Raw genomic sequence first — 15,222 nt, 5'->3', positions numbered from 1 at the left:
TCTGCGGGTGGGAGGACGCGCGGGATTTCCCCGCCTGCTTGGTTTGCTTGGGCGGGAGGGTTTGCTGCACCGAGGAACTCGGCTGGGCCTCGGCTACTTCGTCGTCAGAGCTGCAGGAGGAATCTTCGTCCGTAGTGGAGGAGGAGGAAGAGCTGGAACTCGATGAAGAAGAGGTCGATGAGGTGGAGGAAGAGGAGGAAGAGGAAGATGAAGAGGAGCTGCTGCTAGAAGAGGAAGAGGAGGAGGAATTGGAGGAAGAGAGAGGGGTGGATGCTCTTGAGCTCGCTGAACTGCTGTCCTGGGCTTCCCCTCGGTTCTTATCAGCCTCCTCTTCTCCCTCTGACTCCGAGCTGCTGTCGCTGCTGTTGCTCTCAGACTCTTCCACTGCTGCTGGAGCTGCTGCCTTTTCTTCCTGGTCCTTGGAGGCAGTGAGGCTCTCCACTGAGCCATCAAACTTTCCTCCAAAGCTGGCAGGAGAAGGGTCTCCCTCAGCCACTTTGGCTCGGGAAGATTTCTGCTTGCCCTCCACACTCACTGCAGCGGAATAGCCCAGCCCCAGGAGACTCTTCCCATCTCTGCGGCTGGCCAGGTTTGAGTCCTCCAGCATCCTCATCGCCTCCTTCATCTTCTTTGTCTTTGGAGACATCACGCCCTCATGGTCCAGCTTGATCAGGATTTCGCTGTCATGCTTCCTCTGAGCCTTGACCACAGTGCCAAACTCCTGTGTCTCTTCTGTGGGCCGCCCTTTCTTGGCCTTGGCTTTCGACCCTGAAGCCTCACTGGAGCCGAAGGCTGCCAGTGTTCCTGGGAGGTCACTGTAGGGTTCTGTGCCAAGGATGCTGCCGAACACAGCAGGTTGATAAGTGGGCTGGGGGGGGCTGTGCAGCTTAGTGGAGATCTTCATTTTGCTGGCTTTTGACCGCTTTTCCTCCGTGGGAGCAGGAGAGCCTCCAGTTGGCAGCGGTTGCGATTTTCTTGACCCCTTCATGCTTGGCTTGCCCAAGCAGGTTGGCTTCTCTGGGACTGAGGAGGTAACAGGTGAGGACTCACCCTGATCCTTCTCTTCAGGCAAGGCAGCCTCTTCTGCAGAAGGGAGGAAACACAAAGACATGATGTTATTCATCCAGATGGGCTTTATTAGCTCAGACTCAACCAGACGCCAATGCTGACCCATCTCTGGCCAAATGTGGCTTGTTCCTGACTGCTCAGGTACCCCAAAGGGACACAGGTACTCACTGCTCACTGAGCAGCCTGGCCTGATGCCAGTGCCCATGGGCAGCTGATGGGTAATGCCCAGAGATGCTGCTTCAGCTTCAGGGGTCTCAAACTGCAGATCTCCTGCTCTAATTTGGGGAGAGTAGTAGGGAACTGTGCAAAGATTCCACAAACTCCAGGTGTGGCAGTGGTCACAACCTACCAGCTTTTGCCTTGACACTTGGCTTTCTCCCTCGCCCTTTGCCCTTTGACACGGGCTCCTCTGATCCCAGTGCAGTTCCTTCTTTTCCTTCTCCAGTGTCTTTGCTGGATTTACGGCTACGGCGCTTGGTGCTGGGCACCAAAAGGGCAGGGGAAGGCTCAGCACCTGCAACAGGTCAAAGTGATAGTCAAATACAGTCAAACAACACATAAAACAGAGATGTGACTCAGGGAAAGTATCCCAACTGATTCTGCAATAGGGACTGGGCCATTTTTCCCTGTGGGTTATATCCCGCCCCAGCTCTGTTGATGATGGTGCAATCTTTGTGACTGAAAGTCTGTGAACTTGTCCCAAAATCTCAGAGGCAACTGGCCTGAAACTCCCCACATTTCATAGTGGGAAGTATCTTGCAAAAAACTGAACGGCAACACTCACACTGGATCTTGTAGTCAGGTGGGAGAAGCCGAATGTGAGACAGTGGGATGCGTCCCGTGTCCCCATCATCAAACTCTACTGTGATGAGATCACCATCTTCCTCCAGATCTAGGGTTCCTGTAGGGTGGGGGAGCAGAAGGTGGGATTAGGAACAAATGCTACAGTACAAACCCCTTGTAAGGCAAGTGGGGACAGGGGGAAAGACAGGGATCCTGCACCAGCTCCAAAGCATCCTTTCCAAAGCAGGGAGGGCACACTTTGCAATGGAAAGTCCCTGATAATACTAAACCAGCCCACCCAGTGTGAAATTCCCCAGTCAGCAGCAGTCCTCCAGAACATAACAGCCATTCCAGTTTGACTCTCCACCTCTTTCCACTTTTCCCTTCTGTTCTTGCAGAAATTCACTTCCCTGTTTTCATTGCAGTATCTGTTTGGGTTTTTTTACCTCCAATTTGTAACTACTCTCAGCAATCACAAACTGCTGCTATTTCACCTTCTCCAACAGAATTGTGTTCCCACCCTCTCTTCTTGCATCAGCATTACTGGTCTATAACTCACAAATAATTTTTCCTTTACACACATGTAGTGTGACCAATGGCCCAAAAGCAAGACCAGCCATGGCAGAATTGCCCAGAGCTTTCACTGGCTTTTTAATGGGACCAGATTGGGGAGTTGATATGTCAGAAGTGAAGCTGTGTGTGTCCAGGTGATGTAGAAACCTCCACAACCTCAGAAATCACTGGTGCTTGGAGTCAATTCTGCCTTCTAAAATGTATTGAATTTCCCTGATATTTTTAAGCTCCTAAATTGCTCAGACCTCTTCCTGAACCAACAGGATGTCACTAAATCAGCATTATGAATGAGTTGGGCGTGATCTGAAGGAGAGGAATGGGCCAGGCTCTGACCTCCAGGATGCTCACAGCAGAGCTCAGGGCTTCTCCAGACAAGCCTGACATCCCTCAGGACACACAGGACCGAGACATCCCGGGTTCACCAGGCGTCCTTACCTCGGACAACTGTCCCTGGGTAGAGGCAGCGGTACTGCTGGCTCCAGTAGGCTGCAATCCTCGTGCCCTCGGGCAGGAACCGCACTGAAGGGGGTTTCACATCGATGATCTGCTCAGGACAAGAGGAAGGCAATTACTGACATTCCTTGCACCAGCACAGACCATCCCACCACACCTGGCATGGAGCAAAGCAGCTCCGGAGAAGGCAAGGGACAGTCTCCCTGCTGGGAAATGGCCTCCTGTCTGCTCACAGGGCAGGGTGAAGGACTATCCCTGCTGGAATACAGAAGTGGTGCCCACTGCCAGTGGCCATGGGGCAGCAAGCACACCAAGGGGAGGTCTGCCCACACTGGCCACAGAGGCAGGAACAGGGCATCCCTGCAGCCCCAGCTGGGGAAGGGAATGAGGTGGTTTCCAGCTTGCCTCCTCCACCCCAAAACAGGGCTCAGGCACCAAGGTCAAGCACCCTTTGGCCTCACATACCGCTTCCTGCAAGAGCTGCTCCAGGCAGTAAATGTGGGGACGGTTTCCCCTCTCACCTTCCACCACCACACGGTATCTGAAACACAGAGGCCCAGTCAGACACGGCACATGGGAGACATCACCCCAACCAGTAACAGCTCCCTCAGAGCCCCACCACCAGTTTATGTCAGTGCATTTAACGAGACGTTAAAGGGATTTTCCTCAGTGCTGATACACCAGAGTGAACTCTCCTTCCCTTCCTCCCTGCCAGACTCTGTCAGTCTCTGGGCAGCCAGCTCTACAGAACCCCCAAATGGATCCCTGCAGCAGCTATGTCTGGCAAATCCCAGGTGGATACAGCAGTCCCTCAACTCACATGTCTGGTGAATGTACCGTCTTGACATGCCCAGCATAGAGCAGCTTGTCATCCATGGGGATGAGGACACGCAGACCATCTTTCAGCTCATCCTTGTCAATGATGCAGGAACGAGGAGCTGTGAGATGTTGGAGTAAGATGGGGATTAGAGAGCACCACACATGGAAAAGGGACATAGAGCGGAGAAGGAAACCTCACACTCGCAGCATCCCCCTCCCCTTGGAAAAGGCCAGCAAGCAGAAAGGGCTCGCTCTCTCTCTCTCTTTGTCTCTCTCTTTCTCTCTGGCTAGTTCCTGGCAGAGGTAACAGAAAATTAATAATAATAAATAATAAGTCTCCCCTCTTAGTAATAACAACATAGCAATAAATGAAAATAGGCCAACTCAAAGACTGGGCTTCAACTACATGTCAAAGTGGGACGCTCTGACAAGGCTTGTTTTTAACTGAAGTCACTGAAAAAGTGATATCTCCGCCCCAAAGACTCATATCTTTGGATGAGGAACACGGGAAAGCAGCACAACAGTCCTCCTCTGAGCAGCCCTGAGAAAGTTGCCCAGTCCCTCTACCTGTACAATCAGCCCCCAGCCCCTCCTGCCCTCACCTGGTGTGGGTGGTCGCTCGACCAACATGCTCAGTGGGATGTTCTCATCCTCTGAGAAGCTGCTGTCTTGGTTGGGTTCAAAATCCTCCTCTGCTGCCATGCTCTCCATGAGCTTGCTGACAGCTCCTCCTTTCCCTCGGTTCTGCAGGAGAGCAAGCAAGTACATCAGCTCATCAGCAGAACAGGCAACAGTCTGATCCCATCTCACCTTCTTCCAGTGACAAATAACCTGAGGGTATTGGGACAAACTTGTCTCCGTCCTCAGCAATGTTAATCACACAGAGAGTTAAGTGGGTGAACCCAAGCTTTTTGCTGGGTTTGTCCTGAAGCACCACTGACAGTTGACCAAAAGCTATTCCCCACATGCTTATTCCTGGAGGTTAGGAGAGATGCTGTGGAGCAGAGAGCTGCAGCTTTGCTCTGCATTCACCATCTCTGCACAGTGTTCCTGACCCCTCTGCCTTTGGTGAACAGGTACCAGGCACTGTTGCTATTTCCTCGCAAATCTCCATGATCTGTTTCTCCTTGTTACACGCAGACCGTAAGTGTTACGCTCAGAAATCGTGTGAGACGACCAGCAATGTGTGTTATGAGGGATGACAGGCTACAGCAGCAGAGCAGAAACCAGCTGTGACTCAGTGCTGAGCAAGGCAACTCCATCACCATCTCCTTGATCCTTGCTATCCATGAAAGCTCTCTGTGAAGGCTCTCCCTCCACCCTGTGGTGGCCTTAGAGAAAATCCTGCCTGCTCACTAATTTGGGAGATGAAGGCAAATGAACGCCAGATGGTAGCAGCAGGTACTACCTGACAGTCTTCCTTGGATTTTAGGCTTCTCAAACCAGCCTTTTGCCTGTAACACACTCAGCAAAACCAGCACATCTGTACTTCCCTCTCTCACACTGCAACAGCTCAGGAAAGAGCACAGCTCTGCCAGCCACCCTCCAGCTCACCCACACTGGAACCAGCCCCTCACCTCTTTTTTCACCTCCTTGGCTTTCACCTTGGCTTTGCTCTTCTTGGTGGAGCCCAGGGCATTTGCCAGGCTGACACGAACATCAGATGGGGAGCTAGGGATGCCAGGAGGAGACATGGATGAGGAAGAGGAGCAGCAGGGTGTTTCTTTCCCCTTCTTCCGTTGCTAAAAATAAAAAGAAAACACTTCCATTAGTAAAGAGAGAATTGATAAAGATCTGGGACCAGGGAGAGGAGAAAGGTGGAGCAAAGCAGGCTGTGCATAGGTAGTATGATGTTCAGCCACATCATGATGATGTTCACTGATCACATCACATGTCCCAGCTCTGTTTTCTGGCTTCACACACTTTATGAAGAGCTTTTCATTACCCTGGAGAGTGAATCCTGACCGTCAAATCTTCCTCTGTAGAGTTCCAAGAAAATCCCAGTTGGCCTCATGTCACAACTAACTTGTCTAACTCTCCCCATCAGTACTGCTCCAAAACACTGCCATGAACTGAACGGGAGCCAGAGGGAGCAGAGCTTTCAGCTGAGATGAAAACCCAGTAAACCAGGGATCACTGCCACCCCCAGCCAGGGACAGCCCCCAGAAGTCACAAGTTAAAGGTGAACAGCCTTAAAGGCCAGCACAGGGGACACAGTTCAGCAAGTGAATAAGGTCATGCGGATAGTGGGAGGACTGTCCACTCTGGCCAACCCAAACAGGTTGGATTTGGGATATGGAGGTTGACACAAGTAACCAGCCCCGTTCAGCCACGATAGGTTTTTACTCCCTGCAAGTCAGATCCAAGTCTGACAGATCCTCTAGGTGTATGTGGGGCTGGCAGGGGTGCCAAGGGGCAGCCAAACAACTGCTGAGACATGACTCGACTCTCCTCTGCCCTAGCAGAGTTAACTGCCCTCCCCACACCCTCACCCAAGGGTCCCACACCAATTTTGACAGCACATTCCTCACCTTGCTTAGCTCCTTTCTCTCCTTCCCCTTGCTGCCCTCCTTTTTGGGGCTCATGGGTGCCCCCTTGCCACAGCGCCCAGGCTTGGAGACAGGGGTGGAGCTGGCAGGGGCCGCAGACGTCAGCATGGCCGAGGACGTGGTGGCGTCGTGGAGGAAGATCCGCTCGCTCCGGCGCCGGTTCCACAGGTCATCATCGCTGGCCTCCAGCCCAAACTCAAAGCTCAAGTCCTTGGGGGATTTGAATTTCTTCAACTTGCGGCCTTTCTCAGACCCAAGCTTGGCCTTGTCAGCGCTCCCAGATCCAGAGTCGAGGCTGCTGGGGGCCTGGTTTGGCGGGATGCTGCTTGAGTCCAGTGGCCCCTTCTTTCCCCGCAGCAGCCCTGAAGGCGACTTCTTCCTGATCTTGATCTCACTCTCTGAGTCTGTGTACTCAAATTCTGTCCCTAGGTGCAAAGGATTTAACCATCGGTCAAAGCCTTGGTTGAGCCAAGAGAGGACACATCCCGCTGGAAGCGTTCGGGTTCCATGAGAGATGCTGTGCCTGTTCAACAGAGCCCTTGCTTGTTCCCCTTTCCAATTCCCCACATCCCCTCAGATCTGCATTTCTGCCCCATAAAACACTGATTTCTCTGGAAGTAAAGTCTCCCCTGCTCCAAAGCAGAGCCCAACCATTCAGGCAGTGTGGTTCAGCATGTTGTCTGCTTCCATTTCTCCCTTGTCCCACAGCCAAAACCCTGCCAGAAAGCTCTTACTAGAACAGATACTCTAACTTGTGCCCCTCCTCAAAAAGGAGCTGTTCCACTGAAGCCGAGCACGAATCCCACAAGCTGAGCCTCCCACCCCTCCCAGTTTCACCTTTGTTTCAGGAGAACAATCTCTTTTAACAAATGTAATAAACCCATATTTCAAGCTTATTTTTTCTCATTGGCCAACAGACACCACAGATCTTTTTACTGGTTCAGGTAATCACCTTAAAGTCAAGAGAAGTAAATGATCTTTTGTCTGTGGCAAATGGAAATCCCCTCACATTGGTCTCTGCTCAGCCCCACAGGCACAGCAGTACCCAGGGGCCTCAAATATTGTAGTAATGCCAAGATGTTCCCCACCTTCAGTGTGTTTCCCTGAACCTGATAAAGGAAAGCAAGATCATGTTTCCAGGGGCAGAAGGGAAACTGAGGCAGCACCTACACACCCATGGGCAGAAGGTATGCAAACAACATTCATGTGGGAAAATGAAAATGTACATGGCACATGAGAGGACAGCATCTTCTCTCAGTCCTTCTCTCTCAAACTCACTTTCCTGGGTAAATTCAGTCTGCAGGAACCTGCTCTCATCTTCTAAGTAAACCCCTTTCCCTGAGACAGCCCCAGCATGAACAGGAAAAGAGCCAGCCTGTCAAAACCAAAGCTGGCAAGGCTCAAAATAAAAAACCCACTGGAAATTAAAACACTCCTCCTCTCTCACTACCGCATGAGGTAATTTCTAGATGCTTCCAGTTTCAAGGAGGGCAGGTTACAAGACAATAAATTCTTAACAGAGGTTGTTGGAACAAGTTGGCAAAAGCCTAATATAGCATGGAAACAGTGCTAAAACAAGCCAGGCTCCCGAGGAGGACATAATTTTCCATTCTGAAGCATGCTATAAATTCCATTATCACTTAATAAATATTAATAGCAAATTTATAAATGGAACCCATATAGATCTGTCTGACCGAGAACAATGTCACCAGTGGGCACTTGTGCAGCAGGGCACGGGGAGGGGAAGAAATGAAACTCCCAACACATTGAAAGTGAGACAGAGACGGGACAGAAACCCAGGGTCTGGCACTGCAAACACACAAGCAGAGGAAGGAATGCTTGTTTCAAGTCTTGCTGGCTGGTTTCTATAAGGAAGCTGATGGGATGGACCGACTGAAAGAGTTTTCCTTCTGCTTGAGTGTTCTGCCTGAGTGTCTCTGCTTCTCTTGGGTATCCAAGATCAGCTGCATTTAGCACATGCTTCCTTCCCTAAATGTTAACAGCACTTCACTGCCTTCTGCACTTTGTCCAGGGGGATGCAGCATCCCACTGCTTGCCTTTGCCACACGGCTGCTGAGGATTTTCCAGGTAGGAAAAGAAGAATCTGACAAAGCCACAGGGAACTGTCCCTAGGGAAGCCAGAGCTGCAGTTGCTAAACCTGGTTCCTGTTTTCCTGCCAGGTCGTTTTCCCCACCTTCAGCATCAGGACCAAGTAGCCAAAGCAAAAAAAGGGCAACTCAGTGTCTGGGTAACAACCTGCTCTCTTGCAGCACAGCTGGGGCCTCCCAAACCTTCCACCTTGCCCCCGTGGCACCAACCCAAGCCACGCAACGCACCCATCAGGCTCTGCCGCTCCTCCTTCTTCTTCGCCTTCTGCTTGGCCTCCAGCTGGATGATGGAAAGCGGAGGGGGCACGATGGGGCTGGGCATGGCGCTGGCAGCAAACCTGGCCAGAAGGCCCAGGCCGCTCTCATCGAGGGCAGGCGACGACAGCCTGTCTGTGCCGTCCGTGCCATAGTCCTCTGCCTCCTCCTCTTCCTCCTCGTCGTCGTCCTCCTCCTCCTCCGAGCTCGAATCTGGCACGCAGAAAAGAGGGAGCCCGTTACAAATCTCATGGAGTTGCACTTCCCCTACATTTCCAAACCGAACCACAACCCTCCTGCTGCTCTGTGCTCACCTAAGTAGCACTGAGACACCCAGGACTGAGCCAGAAGACACTGGGCCATGGACACACACGTGTCCTTGCGGCCACAGAGCCGGTGTCACCTGCCTGCCACCACCCTGGAAGGACACAGCAATACAGGGTACGGCAAAGAGGACCCACTCAAGGCGAGGGAGGGAAGAGCAGGGTGCTGGCAGATTTGAAAAGGATGCCACACACCCCTTCCCTGCAGCTTTCAGGAGGAATTAAAAGCTTAATTCCTTTGAAAATCCCAACCTGGGAGCTGTGGGATTCCCCTCCCGCCCACCACCGCTTCCTCCATAATGAAATCCATTAATGTAATCAGAATCAGAGATCAGCATGGAAGGGGAATACCAGAGAGCAGCCTGGGCCGTGGCAGGAAGCAAGGGGGACAGAGAGGGGAGAAGGAGCAGGAGGCAAAAATGCAAAGAGAGGGGGGAGAGAAATAATAACTTGAAAGCAATGGATTTGGAATGCATAAGGGAGGAAAGTGTAGGCAGTGTTGGAGAGAAGGAGTAGTGTTTAAACACTCTGCCTCAAAACTCTCTGTGCCTTTCATTTCCCTTTCTACAGCTCAGTCTAGGGAAGCCCAGCTCAGCACAGGCAGCTGCCCACAGCCAAAATCTAATTCTGGCAAAGAAATCAGCCTCGCTGCCTCGGCTGACACTCACAGAGCAGTGGGCTGGGGGTTTCCTCTATGCTGTATATACAGCAGGTATTTTGGGGGTAGATGCTCCAAGAGTGGCACCTCTCCCTTCCTACAGCACTTCCCAAGAGTCTGTCAGCAGCTCAAAAGCAATTAATTTTAACAGCATCTCATCCAGTTACTGCTGGTGAGCAAGTCACTACACAAATGCACTATACCACACACATACTTATACACACATATATGAGCACATATATCTATTTTTTTATATATATATATGTTTAACAGTAAAAAGTGGGTCTGGAAAAGATATTTCATTTCTCTTGAAATTGAGGGCTTAAGTAGGATCATTGAGGCTGCTGGAAAATTTCCACCACTAGCAGGAGCCCTGCTCTGAGCCCACTCCCCAGCTCCTACCAGCCACTATCCCTGCCTCTAAAATCCAGCCAAATGAGAAACCAGATCCCTTCAAAATGAGCTGGAATGAACATGAAAATCCTTTTCTTTTCACATATGCCCTCTGGGATAGATAAAAACGTCCTCAACACTTGGCTGTTCAGAAAAAAAAAATACAATAACACAAGTGTTATTTTTCCATGATATTAGAAAGAACAGGAATATCAGAAAACAATGTTCTCATCCTCGTATTGTATCAACTGAGGTAATGGGCAGCTTTTTTCCTTGCTTTTTGGTTTTTTAAACAAGGACAGTTTATCTCTGCAGCATACATCAGATAGCCACAGAATACTAATTTTTAACTGCATAAAAATCCCTTCCCCATTTCAGTTGCTCAGGCTGGTTCCTTGTGATATTAAAATGCTACTAAACTTGCAGTAAATACCAAGAAATCCACAGCCCTGTTCACTCCTTGCATAAAAGCCACTGGTAAAAAAAAAAAAATCTGCAGCAAATTGGGATCAGATTGCTTCCCCTACCAGAAAAGGGGGGGCACAATTGCTGTTTTCCTACCATATTTTGCCAAAAAGAAAACGAATTCAGATGAATTTGGTTACTCTGAGATGTGGAAACCACCTGCCTGAGAAGCAGTAAAACCATGCCTGAGTTCAGTGACACACCATGGGGTAGTGAGAGCCTCTCCACACATCCCATTTCACTCTGAAATTCAGTGATTTTCAGCAAAAACGGGAAAAAAAATTGGAAAAAATCAACCTGTACAGCCTCTAATGCCAGACTTAGACAGTTGGCTGAGGACAGAGCAGCCGGGAGGAAAACAGGCAAAAAAAAGGGGGAAAGTTTGCAGGAAAATCCCTCCATGGCCAGTCCAGCCCCCGTGGCTCAGCCACGTCACCAGCAGCACCACTTCTTCAGCACTTAAAGGCTGCATGTGCAAGGGCATAAGGGTGCCCAGCAGCTCCAGTATTTCACATGCACTCAGGTAAAAGAGATTTAAAAGCCAGGATGAAAGCAGCTATTACTCACCCTACAGAAAATACACTACACAATAATGTCCCTGGCGGTTATTCCAACCTCCTTCACACACACGGCACCGCGCTATGGAAAGGCAACTGAAGACAGTCCCTTGTCAGCAATTTTACTACAACACTTGTATTTTTATCCACAGGAGATACAATTTTAACCCCATTTTAACACATTCACAGCACAGATCCATCCTCCTCCACCTCTCACGGCGAGGACAGATCTTGCTAACCCCACTCCACATGCACAACACAATCCCCGCTCCCTTTCTTTCTGCTTTTCCAAGGGACAAAAAGTAACAAATGAAACAAAAAGAAGACATTTGGGGCTCTGCTCCAAACCCACATGCTTCTAAACTAAGTCCCCAACTTCTGGTCATGGTGGCAAGTAAGCTGCTGGTGCTCTCTGGCCATCTGCACAGCTCCTTGGAGAGCCTGTATTTAATAGAAAGCAGGAGTTTTACTCCTACTGTACTCAAACTATGTGTGGGTTTAAAATTAACTATGCACAGATGCCTTTACACAACTGAAGCCTCAATTCTATTTTTTTTTCCTCCTGAGAAGTTAGCAACGGGGAAAAAGACATTTTAAAAAAATAATTTTTTCCTTCAACAGTAATTCTGTTGACACTGAGCGAGGGTAAGGGAAAAAAATACTCGAAGTTAAAAATATCTGTTTTAACTGACGTTTTTAAGAGCATGTATATGTGTGTATATACCCACACATGCAACCACACGTGTACATACAACTCCACAGCCAAAACAAACAATAAATTAATATTTAAATGCTACTGATGTCAGATAAAATGAAGCCAGAGATTTTTTTTTAAGTTATTTTTACCTGCGTTAAATTAAAACCCTAACCCAGTTCAAAATACTAAGTTTTCTCATTGCTTTTAACAGCTAAGCTGCCGTGGTATGTTACTGAAGGAGAGCAGTAAATGCAGATTTGTTAATGATGAACAGAAATTGGTTAAGCAATTTGGTATTTAGAGACTGATGTATGTAACAAGATGGCTTGAGGGGAGTGTGGAGAGGAAAGGCTGGGGAAGGGAAGGAGTAAAAACACACACTTAAAAGAGTCATTTCACATTGTAAAAATAAATAGCATGATTTTTTCAAAACACCAAGCAGGCCTACAGCATACAAAGCAGGCTAAGTACAGGCAGACTTTAGACAGCTACTGGGTCATTGACATCTGATTTCTGTGATCTGTCCAAATTCTGAAGGTTACTTAGTTTTGAATGTCCAATTTGAGACTGTACCTTTTTTTTTTTTTTCACGTAAGCCAATTCTCATCATTGGAAGATTTTTTTCCCCCCATATGTGCTGTGCTGTTGACTCCAGAAGTGCTTATTAAAAAAAAAAAATATTACAACTATCACATGGAAATGACTGTGTAGGGAACTGGTTATCCCTCACTGCTTTGTTTTTCATTGGGGTAAAATCATCGTCTAAGTTGGGGAAAGGAGAGTAGGGAAGAAGTTACTAAATTCTTAATGAAAACAGAGTATGGAGGAGAAGGACATATGGGTCTTTGGTTTCAGAAAGCTCAAGGAATTACCTGTCCTGATAGTTTTCAAAGACCCATGTGGCTTTAGCCCACATTAGCAGTTTCCTCTCCAAGGTCACTGGATTAAAAAGCACAAGCTTTGCCTCCTATCAGAATGGCAATGTGATGTTTGGTCTGTAAGAAAGCAGCGTGTCCTCACCTCCTCTATCTCAACCCAGATGAAATAAAACAGGTCTTCCTGTAGCTAATCCTACCTCTGACACAGATTCTGGCAGGGCCCTGGCCAGGCAATATCCCTGATAGTGGGACAGTCTGCACCACGGCTCAGAAACCCCTAAGGGCAGCAGCAGAGTCTTTGCATCTTGGACCTATCTGCAAATCCCTCCCTTGGCTGGGCTAAGGGGTTCTCAAAAAGAAGTTCTGCAAAGAGAAAAGCATTTCTGGAGTCCTCAATCACACGCACACAAGCAAACCCTTCCATGCAAGACTCTTCCTGGACAGAGAAAAGTCAAAAGCAGACAGCAATCATCTTCAAAGTTAAAATAACCAAGAGAATGCAAAGAGCTACGTGTCATTATTCATGGAGGCAACATCGAAACGTCTGAGGCTGACAGATGACATAAAGAAAAGTTATTTTGCCTACCTACATAACAATGGTCAAGGTTCAGGTTCATGGCTAGTGACCCTCGCTGAGAAGTGTCTGCCCTACAACCAGCCAACCACTTTGCTTCTTTAGTGCAGCGTGAGAGCAAATGCAAGAGACCGACACAGACATTCAAAGCATCATGGATAGGGGCAGGGGTGAAAGGGTTGGTCAAGCAGCTGCAAGGAGAAAGCGAGCACTTCTAGAAAAGCTGAGGTTATTAATCGGTTTAGTATTCAGGGAAAGCCATTAGAAACCCTATTACCCAAATATCCCTTCAAGAAATGCTTCTGACAAAGAACAACCAAAAAAAAAAAAAAAAAAAAAGAAGTCATTTGCAAAAAAAAAGAAAAAAACAAAAACACAAACCACCCCAAATTGTAACCAATAATCCCTCCCTGCCTCCCCATCCATGCCCACCTCCCACCCCAGGGGGTTTTGCATCTTTGGTTTCCCCACCATAAAATGACACCCCAGAGGGATTTACAACGTATTTTCCCATTTGTTCCAGATTCCCCAACCTCCTCCCATATCCCCTCCCTTCCCCAGATTTCATCCCATAAAACTGGGATTTGTAATTTCTTTTTATTTTTTTTAATAAAGCAGACAGGTTACTTGAAAAATAAACAAAGGGACAAGTTACCTCTCTGCTTACCTGGAGCAAAACCAAAAGGCAAACCCAAAAAAACCCCAAGAACTTGGCACCTAAATGGGATTGATATCCTCAAAATTTCCAACAGCAGCAAAACAAACAAAGAAAAGATGCAGGAAGGAACAGGGAAGGGAAGAATGGAAGTTAACGCAGACTCTTCATGTAAATGTGGCAATCTCAGCCTTACATAAAATCCACTATCCTCACAACTTTTTAGGTTCTCTAAAGAAAAATTTTTCTTTTTTCTTTGAAATGCATTGGTGGGTCCAGCCCAAAGCCACATCAAACCAAATCAATGTTCCATATCTTTGTCATGTTTGATCTTTTTATTTTTTTTTTTTTGAGCTTAAATTATCTTTATTTGGAGGTTGGGTTTGGAGGGACGAAAAACCAAACAGGTGCACAGAGGAAAAAAAAAAAAAAAAAGCAAACCAAAACAAAAGACAAACTATCCAGCCCCATTTTCAATTAACAGCCCTGAGCAGTGTGAAACACTAAAAGGCTTTTGCTGAGCTACATCCAGCTCTGCCATGTAACTTAGATGATAACAACTGGGGATGCTCTTGCTTAGCATTCAGCCCAGCCGAGCTACTTTCTTTTGGGAGCTGAGGGCTCATTAAAATGACCTTTCCCCATGATTATTATTTAATGAGTGCGCTCTAAAACAGAAACCCCTTGTGTCTCTGGAGGAAAAGTCTCAAGTAATCTCTTTTCCCACTGAAGTACTAATGACAGGCTGACAAAAAAAAAAGCTGCAAGAAAAAAACTGGGGTGAGGGAGGGAAACTGCAGAGTCAAATTTAATGCAGTAATTGCCACATCCTTGAACAGTGTGGGTTACGTCTGGGCATCTGAAAAAAAAAATTTACCACCCAAAAAGAGACACAAAACCGCAACGTACAGGTTTTAAAAAGTTTTAAAAAAAAATTTTGGGTTGGTAAATACAACCCAGCACCCCTCTGCAGCAGCAAGGAGCAAGTGCCTCCATGTTTTATCTGCCTGTCTCAAGAGAGTCTATCAGAAAACAAACTGAAAAAGATAAAACCAAAAATGGGTGAACAAATTAAAAATTAAATTAAAAGGGTTGAGGGGGAAGGGGAGGGGAAGCCTTTGTCCTTTATCTGGACAAAGGCAGCAGGGATATTTGAATAATAGAGAGTACCCCAGACTAGGTTAATTCCAGTTCTACTGATGGGGAGTGGGAGCAGGAGGGGGATGCAGAGCAGGATGGAGTGAAGCGGCAACCTAATCGCCTGATAAGAGACACAGCAAGAGAGACAAGGTACACAGGTTTAGTTAAAAATGAACTCGGTATGTTTAATAAAGCTTGGTATACCAAATCGCAGTACAAACATCAAGTCACACGGCCACACAACAGTATCCCAGTATTAAAAAAAAAAAAAAA

The 15,222-nt window shown here is 47.9% G+C and overlaps 1 protein-coding gene across 1 annotated transcript in view; it reads right to left on the bottom strand.

Moving 5' to 3' along the window:
• The window catches only part of TNRC18 (trinucleotide repeat containing 18), a 40,538-nt gene that overhangs the window by 4,284 nt on the left and 21,032 nt on the right, over positions 1-15,222 (bottom strand). Inside the window, exons 17-26 of the mRNA XM_029957829.1 lie at positions 8,583-8,913; positions 6,228-6,670; positions 5,274-5,438; positions 4,299-4,440; positions 3,698-3,815; positions 3,343-3,418; positions 2,860-2,968; positions 1,853-1,969; positions 1,418-1,582; positions 6-1,083 (exon numbers count right to left, since the gene is read on the bottom strand). Coding sequence (XP_029813689.1) covers positions 6-1,083; positions 1,418-1,582; positions 1,853-1,969; positions 2,860-2,968; positions 3,343-3,418; positions 3,698-3,815; positions 4,299-4,440; positions 5,274-5,438; positions 6,228-6,670; positions 8,583-8,913 — 2,744 coding nt within the window. The remainder of the gene's footprint in view (positions 1-5; positions 1,084-1,417; positions 1,583-1,852; positions 1,970-2,859; positions 2,969-3,342; positions 3,419-3,697; positions 3,816-4,298; positions 4,441-5,273; positions 5,439-6,227; positions 6,671-8,582; positions 8,914-15,222) is intronic.

This window comes from Manacus vitellinus, unplaced genomic scaffold (assembly GCF_001715985.3).
Source record: "Manacus vitellinus isolate BGI_N305 unplaced genomic scaffold, ASM171598v3 scaffold_12_pilon, whole genome shotgun sequence".
In the NCBI taxonomy this organism is placed as follows: domain Eukaryota; kingdom Metazoa; phylum Chordata; class Aves; order Passeriformes; family Pipridae; genus Manacus; species Manacus vitellinus.
Note: the sequence above shows the minus strand (reverse complement) of the source record. Positions and strands in the feature narration are given on the sequence as shown.